The sequence below is a fragment of the Hemicordylus capensis genome, chromosome 2, assembly GCF_027244095.1.
Source record: "Hemicordylus capensis ecotype Gifberg chromosome 2, rHemCap1.1.pri, whole genome shotgun sequence".
Lineage (NCBI taxonomy): Eukaryota > Metazoa > Chordata > Lepidosauria > Squamata > Cordylidae > Hemicordylus > Hemicordylus capensis.
This window is the reverse complement of record NC_069658.1, coordinates 392,193,883-392,212,634: the sequence shown is the minus strand read 5'-3', so window position 1 is coordinate 392,212,634 and position 18,752 is coordinate 392,193,883. Positions and strand designations below refer to the sequence as shown.

The following is an 18,752-nucleotide window of genomic DNA, read 5'->3' as shown; positions in this document are numbered from 1 at the left end:
TCCTCTTCTCTGATGGAAGGGACCAGCACAGTAGTCTTCCTTCACTTCCATATGTACTGGAGGTCACAACCAACAAACCTACTGTCTATTTACAAAGTGTCCCCCTTCACACTTTGCAAACATCAGGATATGCACAGTAAACACATCTGCTGCATAAAATGTTAATTGGCCCCAACTTGTCTTAAGAATTTTCCATTGTGTTGTGAAAACCCTGGAATTCCTAGCCCCGACTGAGATTCTGTTGCTACATTACCCTCAGTGGTACCTCTCTCTGGATCAGCCACTGTACAACTGATCTCTAACAGCCATTGTGCAGCTGGACCACAGGGAATGTTTTTAACCCTGAAATTTAGATGAAAGTGTCCCTCTGCACAGCTGTTCTGCTACAAACTCAGGAGACATTTCACAGCTCAGAAGACTATCATCACCAAAAACAACAGCAAAGTCAGCATTGGAACTAGCAGCACACCAATACTAACCGAGTGCTCCTCTGAGTCGGAGGTCTGGGAGGAGATGATAGGGTTGAAGCTGGTGGGGGAAAGGGGTCCAAGTTTCTTTCTCATGGCTCGGATCTGTAGCAAGGCCCGAAATGCTGCAAGAGACAGGTTGAGGGCAAATAAAGCACCTTTCAAAATGTACAAAGGAGGACACAAATTCTAAAGAACAGAGATTGTTCTTAAGGAGTTCTTTTTATACATATCTCAAGCTGTATTGGCCAAGACCACACACACACACACACACACACACCACAAGATCTTGAGAGGGAGCTGGCTGCAATTCTTTAAGCTGAGACAATGAGCAGTCACAAAATAAGGCTACATCACAAGATAAATGAAAGCGTCATACAGAATGTGTACAATGTCCATTTCTCAAACGTTTAAACAGAACAAGGTTTCCAGTGGAGCAAAGTGTATCTGCCTTGGGCCAATACCACAGTGTAAAAGTGCCTGGGGACTTACGCAGCCTGCAGATGGGGCAGTTGTTGGCTTGGTAACGCAGAGTGTCAGCACAGGTGTTGCACAGGCAAAGGTGGCGGCAAGGTAAGATCAAAGTATCCCGGACATCTGAGAGGCAGACTACACACTCTGCACTGTTGTCACTCACCTCATCTTCAGCCACCTGGATGGGAAGGTGAAGAAAAATGAAATCTCACTTGCCCAAACGTTCAAACATTTCCATAGTAAGTTTGAATAAATGAGAGTATGTTTATGCAGGTTTACACAAGCGTAGGGAGAATAAACAGCTTAACTTGAACCAACAGCTGAACTTGAAAAGTGATCAACAGCATGCTTTATTTTTGCCATTAGAAAGTCACAGTTTTAAAAACAAATGGGAAGAAGTGTTGCATTGTAAAAATTTATTTTAAAATTTCTACCACAGCTATCAACTATGTAGTGAAGGCATAATCTTACATACATGAAGGCAAGAGAATATGGTAATGTCAGGGAGGAATTTTAAGCGTATGGAGTGGACATGTATAAGATGCAAAAAGTTTTGGAATATAATTGATACCATTCAAGAAATTCTATCTGTCTCTCTGTCTAAAGATTCAGACATTTAATTAAATTATGTAAACAAGGCAGTACCCATTGAATTTCATGACGTGGTCATGCTGGTCAAAGACCATAATAAAGATTGATTGATTGAAGTGGTTATTTATTAAGAGATTTAATATACCGCCCAATCCACAGACTCAGGGTAGTGTACAAACAAGAACGGCATCTGAGATTTAAAACATAATAATTTTTTAAAGGGAGAGAGAGAGATTTAAAGGGCAAACGCCTGGTGGAAAAGAAATGTCTTCAATAAGATCTTAAAGGCTGAAAGGGAGGAGGCAGACCGAATCTGGGGTGGGGAAGGGGGGAGAGAATTCCAAAGTGAAGGGGTTGCAACAGAGAAAGCCCTTCCACGCGCCCTAGTACTACGGACCTCTCTGAGTCCAGGGACCAAAAGAAGGGCAACCTGAGAAGATCTCACAGGACGGGACAGAACTGGCAGAGAGGTGGTCCTGAAGGTAAGCAGGTGCTAAGCCCTGAAGGGTTTTAAAGGTGAGAATCAGCACTTTGAATTGGACCCGGAAGCAAATATGCCCTTACACAACTTGTGCTAGACTTGCGTGTGAAAAGTACTGGAAACATCACAAGAACAAACAAAAATAATGGTTCATAAAGATATGGGAAACCATGACATTTGTAAAAGAAAAATACTGTTTTATTAAGAACAAAATGTGGAGCCTTAAGTAACTAATAACAAGCAACTAATTAAGTAACTAATAATTAGGGATGTGCATGAACTGGTGTTCGGACAGTCCGGCAGTCGGGGTGGGGTTACCTTTAAGGAGCAGGGAGGGTGCCCTTACCCCTCACGCCTGGCCGCATTTCCCATGCCAGCACTGATGTCAAAACCACTGGCGCGGGGCTGCTGCGTACCTCCTTGCAGCCCAGCTCAGCATTGTACTGGAGGTGGCTGGTGCATGTGCATGATGTGTGCATGTGCACTGGCCACTTCCAGTACAATGCAGACCAGCAGTTTTGGCGCCAGTGGGGGCAAATGCAGTGGCGGGGGGGAGGTATAAGAGCACCCTCCCCCCTGCCACCGCACCGTCCAAATGCCGTACCTCCGAACCGGTTCGTGCACATCCCTAATAGAGACTATTAATTGAACATCATTGCTCTAAAAATGAAGACCAAAATGCTCAAGAATCTCAGTTCTGCAATAGATATGTCAAGAGCACACCCATCCTGACATCTTTCTTGGACACCCCCTTGGCACATTCTTTTATCACGTGGGCAACAGTTTGTCTGAACCGCCACTCTATACATGTGATTTTATATAGAGGGGTAGGGTTGGTGGAGAGGAGAAAAGAGTAAAGGGAGATTAATCCTTCCTCTGTCAGTTGCTTTGCCACTCAAAATAATCCCTCCACAGTGTAAAAGCACATCTGGAACACTGTGGGGGAAAGGCTGCAGGGAAGGCAGGAACTATGCTGAGTGGAGAAACAGCATCCAGAGAAAGGGCTAACACTCTTCCTCCTCTCCCCCACTCCATTCAAAATAGCAGCTTCTCAAGACTTATGTTCATGTTTTTAAGAAAACCAAACCCATTTGCACCTGTATTACACCTATTTGTGTGTAATATATAGATTGTTCTGAGACTTCAGATCCAGTTCTTACTTTAGAATCCTGTGTGTTGTATTTGTTTTCTATTCCATAGATCTCCTGAAGCAGGTAACTCACTCCATCTACCTAGAAGAAGAAGAAAAAGACACGTGCACACAAACACATAAACATAAAGAAGAGAGAGAGAGAGAGAGAGAGAGAGAGAGAGAGAGAGAGAGAGAACACGCTATATGAGAAGTCAAAAGTTAAAACATGGGCATCTTCTGAAACACTGGCTACAAACAGAGGGGAGACAATGGGCTGCTTTGGATCATGGCCAACTGGCCCAATTCAATATGGGGAGGAGGAGCATGGCAGACTTCTCTCTCCCCATGGTGCACTGTAGCCCAATTGCAGAGCAGTGGGTGGGTCACCTGAACTGCACATGGTGTGATTCAGACAAAATTTCCCTCTGTGCAATTAGGTGGCAGCATGTCAGGTGGAGGTGCATAGTTTGGACATCAAACTATCCTCTCCTTTAGTCAGCCTATTGCATTATTTCACTTCCCTTGTATTTAAAAATTCTCTGCAGACAGTGGAAATTGCCCATCCCCTGCTAACTGGGCAGAGGCACCTTTTCAAGTGTTGATTCTCTTTACATTTATGAAGGGGAGGGTAACTGGCCCTATCCAACCCTAGCACAGCACTGTTCCAGTAGCTGTTGCTAGTGTCTATCTTATATTTCTTTTTAGATTGTGAGCCCTTTGGGAACAGTGGACCATCTTATTTTGTTTACTTTTTAAATGTAAACTTCTTTGAGAACTTCTGTTGAAAAGCAATATATAAGTAGTAGTAGTAGACGACATCTGGATGGACCACAGATTTCTTATTCTGTCCTCATGCCTTCCCACTGATACCTGTGTTGCAGGGGAAGGGGCTTTTAGGTGATTCTAACCACCATCCCAGAGAGCTTCACCTGAAAAGTAACTAGGGTCACACTTGTACTAAGCAGCTACTAGCAAACCCCAACCACAAACTCACCACTTGTTTTTGTTTGAGGGGCTTGACACAAAAGCTGCCATCAGCATGCTGAGAAGAGAGAGAAAGAAAAAGACACATACATAATCTTGTCACTGCTGTTTTCCCAAGAGGCTTTGTAGAACACATTGGTGTGGAAGAAGAGCTCACCCATTGACATGCATCTGAGAACATGAGAGCAGCTATGTTTACTTCCTTTTGCACCCTGCACTTCAGATCCAAGGGTTTCTCTCTGCTAAATAGAAGCTGTGGGGAAGAGGCACAATCAGATCAGGACTGTAGCATGAAAGAAGAGGGTCTCAGCCTCTTACTGCAGCCATGCTGTAAGACTTCACCACATATGCAAAATATGTGGTCCTGATCCAGATCATATGCCCTCCCACAGCTCTATTTAGTATAGCAAAATTAAGAACATCAACTCTAATGACATACTTAAAGTAATGGGTAGTTGGGCCTTATCACTTTCCTTTTAGTTCGAAGTACCTTTCTTTCACTCTCCCAGCATCCTTCTTTACTGTTCTAACTCCCACAAAATATCATTATCGTTCAAAGACATCTCCAGTACTTTCAGCGTGCCATTTATTTTATTCTTAAAGAGGCATACCCAAAGAGCTAGACCCAAAGCAGCTCACCAGTCTTCACTACCCTGTTATATCAGGAAGTGCTCAAACAGCAAGCTCATTACAAAGATTTGTATGGTTAGATCTGCACTTAGAAGCCAGCCTGAATAAGAAATCAAAACTCACCTTCTCAAAAGTTGCCAATAGAACGTGGCAGTGACCCATATGCTCTGTAAGACAGGAAAAAAACAGGCAAGCATGAAAGCTATTCACACACATGCAGAAATCTGGCAAATGGTACATCAACTGCAAGTGTCCAACCCTTGACTATGTGGTGGGTTAAGATGCAAAACTTATATCAGACCAGTTAGAACTGCACAAGCAGCTTGTTATAGGTAGCTACAGGGACAGCTTGCAAGTCAAGCCATTTGGACATCCATGTCCACCAGTGTCAAGAAGTATTTGACCTCAACAACATCCCTTACCCTCTCCCTCGTCTACGACTGCAAGCACCACCATGGGATACACTTCACGGTCCAGATCAAAGCCCAGCTACAAAGAACAAGAGGAAGAAGAGAGGAGTATAAGAACATAAAACATAAGAACAGCCCTGCTGGATCAGGCCTAAGGCCCATCTATGATGTATCTGAATCCACAAAAGGTGATAATTATGTACATGTTTAGGCACATGTGTTTATCTTAACAGAAACTCAGAGTCTAGTAATGATTAAGTGATGTCTTAGGAGACGGATGACTATGATTTGTGCTGATATGGCATAACTTGTTTAATCATTATTGTGTGGCCCATGTTTGTGTAAACTGTATACTAAAGGGTATAAAAACTCATGGAAATTGTAACTCAGCGTCCCAGCTTGGTGAGAACCAGTGGGCACCCTCTGTCTGCAGCAGAGCAAAATAAAGCCTTGGAAATGTTTCTCCTGTGTCTGGTTACTCTTATATTAAGAGCCCTGACAAGTACCCAGAGAAGTGCATTTAGGCACATCATCTAGTCCAGCATCCTGTTTCGCACAGTGGCCCACCAGATGCTGCTGGAAGCCACAGGCAGGAGTTGGGGGCATGCCCTCTCTCCTGCTGTTACTGCCCTGCAACTGGGGAGTGCAGTATGTGTGCATGTGGAAATTATTAGGGGAAAAGAATCACTTGGTCAGTGAAATTATTATTTACATATGGTAGGGGTGTGACCCACTGTGCAAACATAGATATAAACAGAGACTGAAGAGCTTGAGATTCTATAACTGGAGGCATTTTTACAGAATTTGAAAAAATGTGTAGAGAAAATGCCTGTTGGCCACAGAATTTCATGTTTGTTTGTTGTTTACTACCATGGGTGGGGGCCGGTCTCATGATGAAGGGTGGTATATTAATGTATTATATATGAAGTTGCAAAATTGATTTATAAATACATTTATAAATATATAAATCCTTCCTTCTGTGCTCAGTCTACTTCAATACCCTTTGAAGAAAGAAAGAAACTTGCTACTTTTGTCTCTGCAATCTCCAGCACACTGCAATTCTCCCTGCAATTCTCACAAAAACCATCCTGGGCATCATAAAACACCTTCCAAAATCAGGATCACATAACTTTTATTTCGAAAGACACTGTACCATAAAAGCATTAAAAAAGGCAAGTGAACATGATTTCCTTCACTGGTGTGCTACATTCTGCTTGAAGAATTCAGCCCATTGCTGTGCAGAATTTCCAGGCTCATGTACAGCAAAAGCCTGATACATCAAAATTATTTGGCTAAAGGCTAGCTAGGGATTACTTATCTTTCTGTTTCCGGGCTGGGGAAAAAGCCTTCTCATCCTTGTTTTCAGAGCCACTTTACCTTACCTCCTCTTCAGTCCACTCTGAAGGATCAACATTATGGGAAGGGAGGCAGAACTGCTGGCACACTCCTCGCTTGTAGTGGACAGTCTCAGACTGTAAACTGTTGTCTTTGGGGATATAACTGTCACAAGGAGGGAGGGAGACAGAGCAGAGAGAAAGATCACAGAAGGAGCACTTATTATTCTTGCATCCCAGAATGCAGCATTTCTCACAAATGCTCCCCAAGACAAAGCCATTCAGGACACCAAAATTTTAGCTCAGGCAGGCAGTATGTTGCAAGCTACTTATTTAATTTATATACTGCCCGACTCCAAAAGGCTCTAGGTGGTACTTCAGGCCTCATTTATATCTCAGGTGCTAATTTTCCTGTTATCCAGAATATCAAGTCTCCCACTAAGGTTGCTTTCGCACTAGCCCTTTTTTCTACAATTGTGAACAAATACCTTTGTTCACTCACTTTTCATAGTTGTAATCCAGTGTTTTCTTTCTTGTTGTCCTATGTTTCCAACCCCCCACCCCCAGTTTGGTGGCAATATAAAACAACTGCAGCTCCAACCTGTCTAGCATAGACGAGCAAAGTACTATTAAGGTTCTGTGGGGCTTCCATACCTTTCAACACACACTTGTTTGCAGGCTCAGTCCATTTTCGTGCTTCCTGTTAATCCTGGCTGGGGGAGGGGCACGATAAATGATGAACCACTTCTCTGAAATGCCTCAATATCAGTTTCTATTCCCGTGGGAGTTGGAGACTTTATAGCAAAACAGCACTATTTTGCTATACAGACATAAAATAAGGAATTAGTAATCAGTAATTAAAGTCTTTTCTCCTCTACGGGAATAAAAATTGAGTAGTTAACAGACTATTCATCACCAACTCCCCCAGCTGGGATCAACAGGAAGCAATAAGACAGGCTGAACCTGAAATCAATAAACTTTTAACTGAAGTTGCCAGGACCCTTTGTGGAGTGGGACTTACTTGTGAGAGAAATCCTGACCATGGGGAAGGGCACTGTTAACTATATCAACACAGCAATGTATTAAGTTTTAATTCCATTTCCAGCTAACTGTGGAAAAGCAATACTTCACCAGTGCATTTTCCAGACAGCAATTCACTACGATTCATTGCTGCTTCACTATTATTAGGGTTGGGGGGAATTCAGATGAGGTAGGGATTTACAGCACTTTCAATATGGTAATAGCAATGTGTTGTTTATATAGACAGAAGCATTATTCAGCTTTTTTCAAGACAATTGATCCTTAATACATAATATAAGGGTCTTTTAAAAGTTGTACTTCGAATGGTAGTGTGGGATGCTCTGGCATCCATTTTTGCGGAGTCGTGTGACGAGACCCCTGAGAAGAAGCATGAGATGGAGGTGTGGCTACCTGTCTGAGGAGTGTAAGCTCCACCTGCCACCCCTCTCAGTTCCACTCCTGGACAAACTTGCTTCTTGCACCCTGCAGTCTACGTCTGGTCCAAGAGATCCATCTAATACTGATCTTTCCCCCAAAATGCTTTACGAACAGTACACTAGAATAACAGGAAGGTCTAGTTACTGCAAAATCCATAGCAGGTTTCACACTCTGTAGTGGGGGTGGAGATGGTGGAGATTATATTTATGGTTCTTAGGAAGAAAAAAAAAGAATATATATCTGCATGGTGTTCTTTTGCAAGAACACCAATATATCAGAGTAACCCAGCAATATTTTCTAAGGGGAGAAAGAAGTAACAACAGTTCTGTGGTGTCTGGGGAGGGAGTGTACGCTGCCCTGCTATCCCATGAGACACTGTTTTCAGTGAGGTGGCAATATGTATGGTTCTCTCCCTCCCTCTATACACACACACACACACACACACACACACACACACTTCTTGTGCAAGAACAGCAGTACATCAGAGTTACCCAGCTTTCCTTTCATAACGAGAAAAAGAAGGAAAAATAGTTCAGTGGTGTCTGGGGAGGGGGCATACCCAATGCCCTGCTGTCCCATGAGAGATCCTTTTTAGTGAGGTAGTAATGTGACAGATCTTCCTATTGCTCAAGTGTTTTGGTACACTTGTGTACTTGCACAAGAACATCATCGGAAAGTTATTTTTAAAAGTTATCCAGGAGGCAATAAGAATGGAAAGTGCTTCGATTCCAGGAGGAAGCTTCCCACTGCTTGGCCCCCACCCCCAATGAAACTGAAAAATGATGTTTGGAATTAGTGCTCCATTACAGTAGCTGAAGGTTCCCAATGATCTAGAATGCAGTTACTGTTGCGCAAAAACATTGGGAAATTTTTTTTTTTTTTAAAGACAGAAGACTACATTTGGGTGGGATCCTCAGGTACCACACTAACACACACACACACACACACACACACACACACACACACACCCTCTCCCCCGCCACTTTCTTCACTATCTGGGCATAGGTGAATGCACCAATCAGAAATAGGAAGCGGGGCCTGCCTCCTCTACAACCCTATTGGCCAGAAATGAATGAGATGGGCAAGGGTAAGCCTGCTGTGTGAACAAACTGAAAGAAGAAGAACTGTAATTAACCATAATAAGAGGCAGCAATGTGTATGGCCTGTACTTGACTCAGATTTACACTTATACATGCTTTTTATGTATAATCCAAGACTAGGTTTCCCCCAAGTTCTTTAATGTTAGAAATCAGGGGGTCGTCTTAAATTCAGAGTTTTCTTTGTTTCAGGTAAAAACATATACTAGAACCTATACTTAACCTCTATTTTTAAATTCAGAGTCATCTTCTTTTTGTGTAAATTCGGTACTAGAGTGTAGAAGCAGCTAAAAAGTGCTACACAAAAAGATATCCTCATGGACTATTTTTAAGGACATCTCAGCATCTAGATGCACAAACTGACTTCTAGCCACATCAATCACTTTCAAGACAGTTATCTGCACCCTGATGACATCTGTGTAATTCCACTCAGATTGGCTCTTGGTATGCCACTGCTTTTGGGGAATCTGAAGTGACACATCAAAAACCCATTCCATGCTTAATTTTGCACATGCTGTCAACAGCTATCCTAGGCTGAATGCTGCCTTGCTAGAAGTCAGCTTTGGCTGGCATGTTCCAGATAACCTACAGTTTAAACTGCTACAGTACCCTCAAGGTCATCTTTCTGCCTGGGGTAAAGAACAATGTCTGATGGACTGTTAAATCATATCTGGTTGGTTCCTTCTCTGCGCACATACAAAAAGCTTATCAAAGGGCCTTTGTAACAAGCTATCTTGCTTTTTGTTGCTCCTTATGCTTTGATCTAGGGCTGAACTCTTAATTTGAGGCTTAGGTGGGGGTGAAATGCTCCCAGAGGCGCTCTTACCCCTGGAATTCAGGGCCTCCACAGATGCTTAATTTGCATGGGAGGAGGCTCCAAAAGCCTTTCGGTCCAGGCTCCAAAATTACCTAGGTGCACCTCTGAATGCATTCCCTGCCTTTGCTGTTGCCCTTTTGCAGCTGCACTAGCCATAGCATTGCTTCTTCTGGTGGTCCTCACTTTTTACTTTTTTACCCAGTTCTCTCCCCCCACCCCCACTGGAGTGATGCTATGTTATAGAGTTTGCTGGGTTAGAAGATGACAGTTGTTAGAAGGCAGTGTTTGCATCCCCTGGATGTCCTCATCCTCCAAAAGGACCATGAAAATGCCAAGAAATTTTGGCCCAGCCCCTACAAAACTCTCTCATTTTTGGACCTTTATTCTTGCCTTCCATTTTTCTGCTCAACTGTCCAGAATGACCCAACTCCACATTTGAACCTACAGTGCTGATTGCCCGATCCCTTTGGTCCCCACCCACACAGCTTGTTTTGTTGTAATACATGTGAGCTGCAAGCTATGAAGCTTAAGCTGAGAGTCAGTATGGTGTAGTGGTTAGAGTGTCAAACTAGGACTGGAGAGACCAGGGTTCAAATCGCTACTTGGTTATGAAGCAAACTGAGGAATCTTCACTGAGGGTGAACCATGCACCCTGATCTCTGTGTAGGAAGAACAGCATAAAAATCTAACAACCAATAATAAACTTACATCTGAACTTTATACTAGCATTTGCTATACCATGCCGTGGAGAACCAAAGTATCTCCCCCCCCCCCACCAATTGTAGAAATAACTGAAATGATTTTTGACCTCTTCACATTTGGAACATTGGCAGATTAATTTTGTGCAGTGCGGTTGTTTACTATTCTCAAAATAGTGCTCCTGTTGAATGGAAATAACATTTCCCCAGTACTCAATCCACAGTACTTTGTTGCTCAGAAAGTGCAATTTTCTTCTCAGAGAGTGCCATCACTGTAACTGTGAGTGCTGTGCTAAATATAGTTGCGCGTACTTCCGGCAACTACTGGTACTTGCCAGTGACACCCCGCCCCTCCTATCATAGCTGTGTCATTTGCTAACCTTAAAACTAAACTTGATTCTTCAGAGCCTGAGCACACCCTGGCTGTAGCTCCTGTGTGTGAGTATTCTTGTGTTTCCCTTTACAAATCAAAACCAAGGGGCAAACCCCAGCAAGGCTACCTTTTCCCCCTGCAGAACTTCAGAGTCTTGCCATTTCACTTATTGAACATTTAAGTTATTTGCATGGTATGCACTCCTCTTATTCAGTAAAAAAGCACGTGTGTGACTATAACATGTTCAAAATATATTACATGCATACATATACATACACTGAACCTGATCTTGCCCAACAGTTACAAGTGGGCTAAATCTAATTTACACTTTAGGACAGGGCAAGCATTAGGTAGCTCCTAGGCTTATCTGAAGTGGCTCTCCAGGCACTTGGGCTGGCTTCTTCCTCCCCATCCCATCAATACTGCAGATCTGTGTGGGGCATGGGCATGCAATGTTTAATCTCTCTCTCAGTGATCAAGGCTGTTTTACTTTCTCTCCCATTAATTTCTCTCCAGTTTCTTCTCCCGCAAAGCAGTCTCTCTTGCTCTCCACTCCTGTCCTACAGCAAAATTCTCCGGGAATTCAGGGTTTTTAATGTTTAATCCCTTATTCGGTTGATGTACAGTTTTGTACAAGCTGCCATCTTGCAACTGACTCTGCCTCCCCGAACTGCCATTTTGAGCTGGAAGTTCCCAAGGTTCAGGGGTGGGGAGAGTAGCCCCCAGAAGCCTTAAGGGTGCCCAGACCTGCTTCAGGATGCCACCTCAGGAATATTATTCCAAGGACTAAAATTCAAGAGGATCTTGGTTTCTTTGAGTGTATGCAGAAAAAGCTTTAAACATACTAGTATAAATTCATCACAAGAGCAACAGATTCTGCAACAGAGGATGCAAATGCTCCCTGCCTATCCTCAGCATTCCTCTTATTTACCTCACAACGCCATTTTGGAATTCTTCAGTAGCCTGATAATAAATTGTTATAGCCACTCGCGCATCTGTGTCAAATGTGAACTCCACATTGTAATGGACCTTTGCTTTGCTGACTTCTTCACCTGGAGTCTTCACTTCTTCTGTGCACCTGGGAGATCAAGATATGTTAAGAGAAATTAGTCTAACTCCAAAATTTCCAGCAGATGAAAAGATCTACGACACCACAAATACACATTTCTCTTCTACAAAAAATATATGTTAAGAATCAAACAACTGCTGCAGGAATTGGTACTAGCTCAGTAAGAATTTTCAGCCATCAACCACAAGAAATCCCAGATGATGGTATAGTGACATTTTCATTATTATTATTATTATTTAATCATCATCATCATCATCATCATCGATTTATATACTACCCTTCCAAAATGGCTCAGGGTGGTTTACACAGAGAAATAATAAATAAATAAGATGGATCCCTGTCCCCAAAGGGCTCACAATCTAAAAAGAAACACAAGATAGACACCAGCAACAGACACTGAAGGTACTGTGCTGGGGGTGGATAGGACCAGTTACTCTCCCCCGCTAAATAATCACCACGTTAAAGGGTGCCTCTCTGTCAAGTTAGCAGGGGTCAATGAGACTAGAAAACCACATGACTCTGTGGTCGCCAGGAGTCGACACCAACTCAGTGGCACAACTTTACGTTTACAGTGATGAGAGGTCTCAAAGCTATGTTAGAAGTTTCTATGAATTTATTACTATACACCATATGACTCATTTAGTCACACGCTTTCATTTCCTTTTCTAATCTCCCATCTCTTTGATGGAGCATAGAGGTTTGGGTTAGGAAGGGGCAGATGATATATGGAAGGATGAGAACAAGATCTGTTTATTTGCAAACTGATAATTATTTCATTATATTGCAAAGTGGTTTTTTTTTAAAAAGTATATAAACACACACACATACACACAGAGAAATCTATGAATATGTTTGTTCCCATACAAACCTGTTCAAAAGCTTTAATCATGCCCTCCCTGCATATAATTATTTAAAGTATTTATATGCTGCTTCTCATGGTTAAAAAAAAAATCACAAAAGTTTTACAAAAAACTTAAACACAAAAAAATACAAATACAAGATAAAAGCAACACTGTAGTGGATTAAAGCCTTTGTCTCAGAGCAAGCTCATATGAGGGGAAAAAATGCTAAATCATCCCTGCTGAGCTGCTTGGCTAGGCTTTTCCTAAAACCTGTATTAAGGGTAGGTTCAAAATGCTGCCACCAAGCACCTAAAACTTGCAAAGAACCGGGCCAATGAATTGGGTGCTGTAATCCAAGGGCCCTCTGTAACTGAGTATTGGGCAAATTAAAAAAAAAAACCCAAACCCTTCCACATGTAAGCTTACATGGGATGAGAAAACTGATAGCTTCTGACCATTTGAGGACGTGATTGCACCAGAGAACTCTCCCCTTCGCCCTCCCCTTTCCTGAGTTAAAACCCAACTCGGAGAGGTTTGTAAAAAGAAAATAACTAAACAACAGTTTTATTCAATTACTACAGACTGCTTCTATCTGAGGCTTTCTCAGCTTTAAATACAGTTAAAATACTTAGTAGGTTACAAATTTTTTTATTTATTTTTATTTTATTTTATTTCTATACTGCCTTTCCAAAAATGGCTCAGGGTGGGTTACACAGAGAAATAATAAATAAATAAGATAAATCCCTGTCCCCAAAGGGCTTACAGTCTAAAAAGAAACATAAGATAGACACCAGCAACAGTCACTGGAGGTACTGTGCTGGGGGTGGATAGGGCCAGTTACTCTCCCCCTGCTAAATAAAGAGAATCACCATGTTAAAAGGTGCCTCTTTGCCAAGCTAGCAGGGGTAACTTGCTAGGTTGTCTTAATGCATGCTTTAATGTTTATAAACATTAAGTCTTTTGCAATGCCCTAGGTAGGATGGGCATAGGCTAGTATTCTTGTTCTTAATTACATTACAGGTAAACCATAATAGACCAGTATCAGGAATATGCCAAAGCACACACACCAAAGAAATGTAAGTTTCTAATGTGCAATCTGACTAACAAACTGTTCCCTATGCTGAATTCCCTTTCCCTTGAACTCGCCCAATTCCTGAGGAGAATCAAACTTCCTGCAATCCTTTTTTTTTTTTTTTAAGGACCTACAGAGTTCTTCTATGAGAGAAACCTCATGCTGGCTTCAACCATGAGGGAGCAAACTCCATTGCCCCTCACTAAGCCTTTCCACACTCGTTTCTCTCCAACAAAGCCTGTGCTTCTTGTTCCCAGAATTCCTAGCAACCGTTCTCTAGGTCCCACTCACCTGGTGTACTGATTGGCTGCCCTGGAGTTCACCAGTGTTTCAGTCAATACAAGGGTTCACTCCCTGTTAGCTCTTTGTGGGGAGGGGAGTCCGATTACTACAAACATACACACTAGAATACACCAAAACAATTAATAGTCGGATCCAACTAAAACCAGGCTAAATCAGCATAAAACAGCAGTACAGAACTAAATTCAAACATTAACGGCCTGACAAAATAAACATGTTTTCATGGCCCTTTTAAAAGCAGCTAATGTAGGGACAATATACATCCCCGGAAAGGGTATTGCACAAATGCAGGGACACCAATGAAAAATCGGTGTCCCTGGTTCCTGCCAAATGGACTGCATGGGGGCGGGGGCGGCTCAAAGATCAGGGCCTGAGATGAAGATCTTAACACCCAGATAGTTAGATATCGGCCAAGGTGGTCCTAGAGATAACTTGGTCCTCCTTGGCCATATACAGCTTTAAAAGGTCATAACCAGCACTTTGAACTGGGCCCAGGAACAGACTGGAAACCTACGTAGCTGATGTAAGGCACTAGAAGATCATGATTGATAGACTCAGATAATAGACTCCTGTCAGCAATCTGGATACTGCATTCTGAACCAGTTGAAGTTTCTGAACAATTTTTGAAGGCAGTCCTATATAAAGGAAATTACAGTAATCTACTCTGGATGTAACCAATGTATGGATAACAGAAGCTAGATCCACCTTCTTCAGATAGGGGTGCAATTGGCAAATCAACCAAAGCTGATAAAAAGCACTTCTGGACACTGTTGTCACCTGGAGATCAAGTGTTAGTCAATTCCAGTTCTAATTCTCATTCACCACCCAAAGCCTTAAGCACATACACTTCCTGTTGGAGTCTCAGCCTTATTCTAGAATGCACTAGAAGATCATGATGCAAGTCCTGTTTTCTTCCCCAAGACAGGATTCAATATGTCCCAATCAAACCATTACCAATTACTCATCAATTTATCTGCTAGCCTTGGTTGTGACTTCTTGATTCTGCCATCTCATCTCAGTACTAAATGGATTACTGAACTAAATGCAAGTTATTGAACTCCCTCACTTACATTAGCTGGATCTGGCCAAGGCCTATCTAGTGCAGTGTCCCGTTTCCCACACTGACCAGCTAGATGCCTCTAGGAAGCCCACAAGCAGGAGATAAGGCATACCCCTGCCCACTCCTGCTGTTAAGAACATAAGAACAGCCCTGCTGGATCACAGCCAAGGCCCATCTAGTCCAGCATCCTGTTTTGCACAGTGGCCCACCAGATGCTGCTGGAAGCCACAGGCTCCCCTCAACTACAGTTCAGAAGCTAAGTGCCTCTGAACCTGAAGGTAGCATACAGATATCAAAAGTTTTTACTTCAGTTATTACTGCCTTTGGGTTACTTAGTATCTGATCCAGTGTAGCCACAAGACTCGATCACTAAACATCCAAGAGTCTTTCCAAATTATTTCTTCCCCTCACACAGGGTAAATGCAGTGATGACTCAAGATGCTATGTGCAATCCAGATTCCTTCTAGAGCTCCTGTTCAGAAGAATCACACTTTCCCTACTCTCAAGTAAGAACTGACGAGCTGGGAAAATGAGATTTTCATTCTAATTAGTACTTCTAATGCTGCTTATGTTTAGGTTGTGGTTACCTACTGGCTAGTATCCATAACATGACTTGAGACAAAAGCATCTACTCCTCTTCCTCTCATGCCATCATTTTGAACTTTTTAATTTTCCGATGTAATATTCTGTTCATTTAGTTTTAGTGAGAAACAAAAGTTTAGCATATCAAGAATATAGTTCAACATACATTATGCAGAGAAAACAAAACTAACCATAAAATAAGACATAACAAGCAAAAAAACTCTCATAGGCAAATAAATATGATACACTGTGGAAAGGTATATAGGTATATATACATCAATATATTTAAACTAATCTAGCTTAACTGAAAAAAGATGAGCATTCTTTGCTGCACCACTATCACATAAATGACAACTGGGGGAGAAACCCTGGCAGTCACCATCAATCATCTAAAACTTTGCAAATGGTTCATATTTTTCCTCTGTAGGTCTAAGTTGTGCATTCTCATCATCCAGTGCTGGAGTGGACACCTACGATCTGCATACCCTCATAGCATGCAACATCCCCAGGAAGAGAAACAAACCATTTAAAAACAAACAAACATTGTCTGCAAAGGCTCTCAAGACCCAGCTGTTGGTGAGGTCTGGTGACCCCATCCATAATCAGGGCTGACTGTTATACAGAATTATAGCAACAGTGCATGGTGGGAAAGCAATGCAAACATGAAACAACTCCATAAGCCTAATAGAGTTGTTCCTCATTTGTACCAGAATAAATCACCCACTGACTATTAATGACAGACTGGCGGATTGTTCAGAATGAATAGAGAAAGTGTCGATTATGACAGAGGTCACATGTTTGCTTCCTCAGCAATCACTTGGATTCTCTGGAGAAAAATCATAGGCTTGTTGTCTTTGGAGGAACCAAGAGATTCTCAAGGAACAACATGAACATGTTCACATAGTAGCACTTCAAGCAGTTTATATTGCAAGGATATCAGTCGTGTGCCCCCCACCCCACCCAACATCAGCACTTGAAAACACTTAACCCTAGGACTCATCTTCATGAGTGTGGCACATGTAGCCCTAGTTCCATCTCTTGGCACTCAATTAACCCTGCAGCATTTAATTGATAAACCTAGCCAAAAGCTAACTCCAATTAGGAAGCTGCATGCAAGTTGTACATCTGCCACATCCTAAACGGGGCATTGGAAGGTGATGTAGTGCAATACCCCTCCCTCTCCCCCCAAATCAAATAGGTTGAAGTAGCCCTGAGTAAGTGTGCATATTTGTGTTGAATGATGTAATCTGTTCTCTGAGCAGAGGGCAAGGACAAATGTCCCCTGGCTCAAGAGCTCTGAGGGGCCCCCAGGGGCCCCCAAGGCCAGTCCCACCTTGCCCATGAGTCATCCTCTTCTTCTGCTGCTTAGCTCTGCAAGCTGCAATCTAAGAGAGCCAGCGTGGTGTAGTGGTTAGAGTGCTGGACTAGGACCGGAGAGACCCGAGTTCAAATCCCCATTCAGCCATGATATTAGCTGGGTGACTCTGGGCCAGTCACTTCTCTCTCAGCCTAGCTTACTTCACAGGGTTGTTGTGAGGAGAAACTCAAGTATGTAGTACACCACTCTGGGCTCCTTGGAGGAAGAGCGGGATATAAATGTAAAACAAACAAACAAACAAACAAACAAAAAGTCACCTGCTAGGCACGTCCTCCTTCCCTCGCCCCCCTCCCCGGCAATCAGCTGCTTAAGTCAGCCAGCGTGTGTCCAGCAGCAAAACTTATGGAGAGCGGTGCTTTCAGAGCAGGCGGTGACAGTAAACCACTGCAGAGAGATCCCTCACAGAAGGTTCCCTGAACCTTAGGTTCATGGGTCGGCTGAACCATCAGCAGCCCTTTGTTTTATTTTATTCCTTTACAAGGAGCGTTCTGCCATTTAATGAAATATCCAGGAACTCAGCCATGAGCCATGTGTTACAAAATAAATGCACTGTTTTTGTGGGGCTGGGCTGGAAAGAGAACACAGCAAGCTTTAGCTGTCCCTTAAATAAAAATATAAATTTCTGCTTTAGAGCAGGGTAGGCAGCCTGGGTTCTCCAGCTGTTGTAGAACTACAACTCCCATCTTCCTCGGCCACAGTGGCTGGTGATGATGGGAACTGTAGTTCCACAACAGCTGGAGGGCCAAAGTTGCCCACCCCTGTTTTAAAGGGTCCAAAAGTTTGCCCATACATTATCTTGCCATCCTTACTGCCAGCTGATAAGGTAGGCGAGGATTATTACCCCCATACAGAGGTGCGCTTACTCCTGAATATTTTTTTTTAATCCCGCCCTGGCAAAAATGGCTGAACTTGGAACAGAAGCTTCCTTTGGAACCCACAGGGGAGGAGAGCTGGTCTTGTGGTAGCAAGCATGAATTGCTAAGCAGGGTCCTCCCTAGTGTGCATTTGAATGGGAAACTACATGTGAGCACCAGGCGCAGGTGTGGCAGGCAGGGCCTCCGCCAGACCACAGCGAGGGGCCCATTTAAAAATCTCATTCCCAGGCCCGCTACGCTCCTGACTAGGCAACTGTTAAGGAAATGTCTCCAGGGCTCCCAAGTCTGGCATGGTTCTGTGCTGCAATCCTGATATGCAGAAAGTCACCTGAGAGGATGGATTATAGATTGTGGTGCAGGTCTCTTGCCTGAGAACACACACACGCACTCACACCCTAGCATCTGGTCCTGCTTTCTTTAGTCTGGGGCAAGCAAAAGCACCTGTCCAGATGTCAAGGGTGTAGCGATGTGGTGGCAGCCTGTGTTCTGAATGCAGCTGCTGCCCCCCCCTTTCGCCCTGGCCCCATAGCCTTGCCACCACCTGCCTGCTGCTGCCGTTGGGGTGGTTCTGGCTCCTAAAGCCCCAGGAGTCATAGCAGCAGCTTCTGAAGCTTTTCCCAGCTGTGCA

The 18,752-nt window shown here is 43.1% G+C and overlaps 1 protein-coding gene across 6 annotated transcripts in view; it reads right to left on the bottom strand.

Moving 5' to 3' along the window:
• Positions 1 to 18,752, bottom strand: part of RNF157 (ring finger protein 157) — a 110,791-nt gene that overhangs the window by 26,539 nt on the left and 65,500 nt on the right. For all 6 annotated transcript variants that reach the window (XM_053295368.1, XM_053295372.1, XM_053295373.1 and 3 more), the window contains 8 exons: positions 11,878 to 12,024; positions 6,552 to 6,669; positions 5,182 to 5,248; positions 4,883 to 4,926; positions 4,140 to 4,187; positions 3,174 to 3,245; positions 960 to 1,119; positions 480 to 592 (listed from right to left, as the gene is read on the bottom strand). In XM_053295368.1, the coding sequence (XP_053151343.1) occupies positions 480 to 592; positions 960 to 1,119; positions 3,174 to 3,245; positions 4,140 to 4,187; positions 4,883 to 4,926; positions 5,182 to 5,248; positions 6,552 to 6,669; positions 11,878 to 12,024 (769 nt within the window). The remainder of the gene's footprint in view (positions 1 to 479; positions 593 to 959; positions 1,120 to 3,173; positions 3,246 to 4,139; positions 4,188 to 4,882; positions 4,927 to 5,181; positions 5,249 to 6,551; positions 6,670 to 11,877; positions 12,025 to 18,752) is intronic.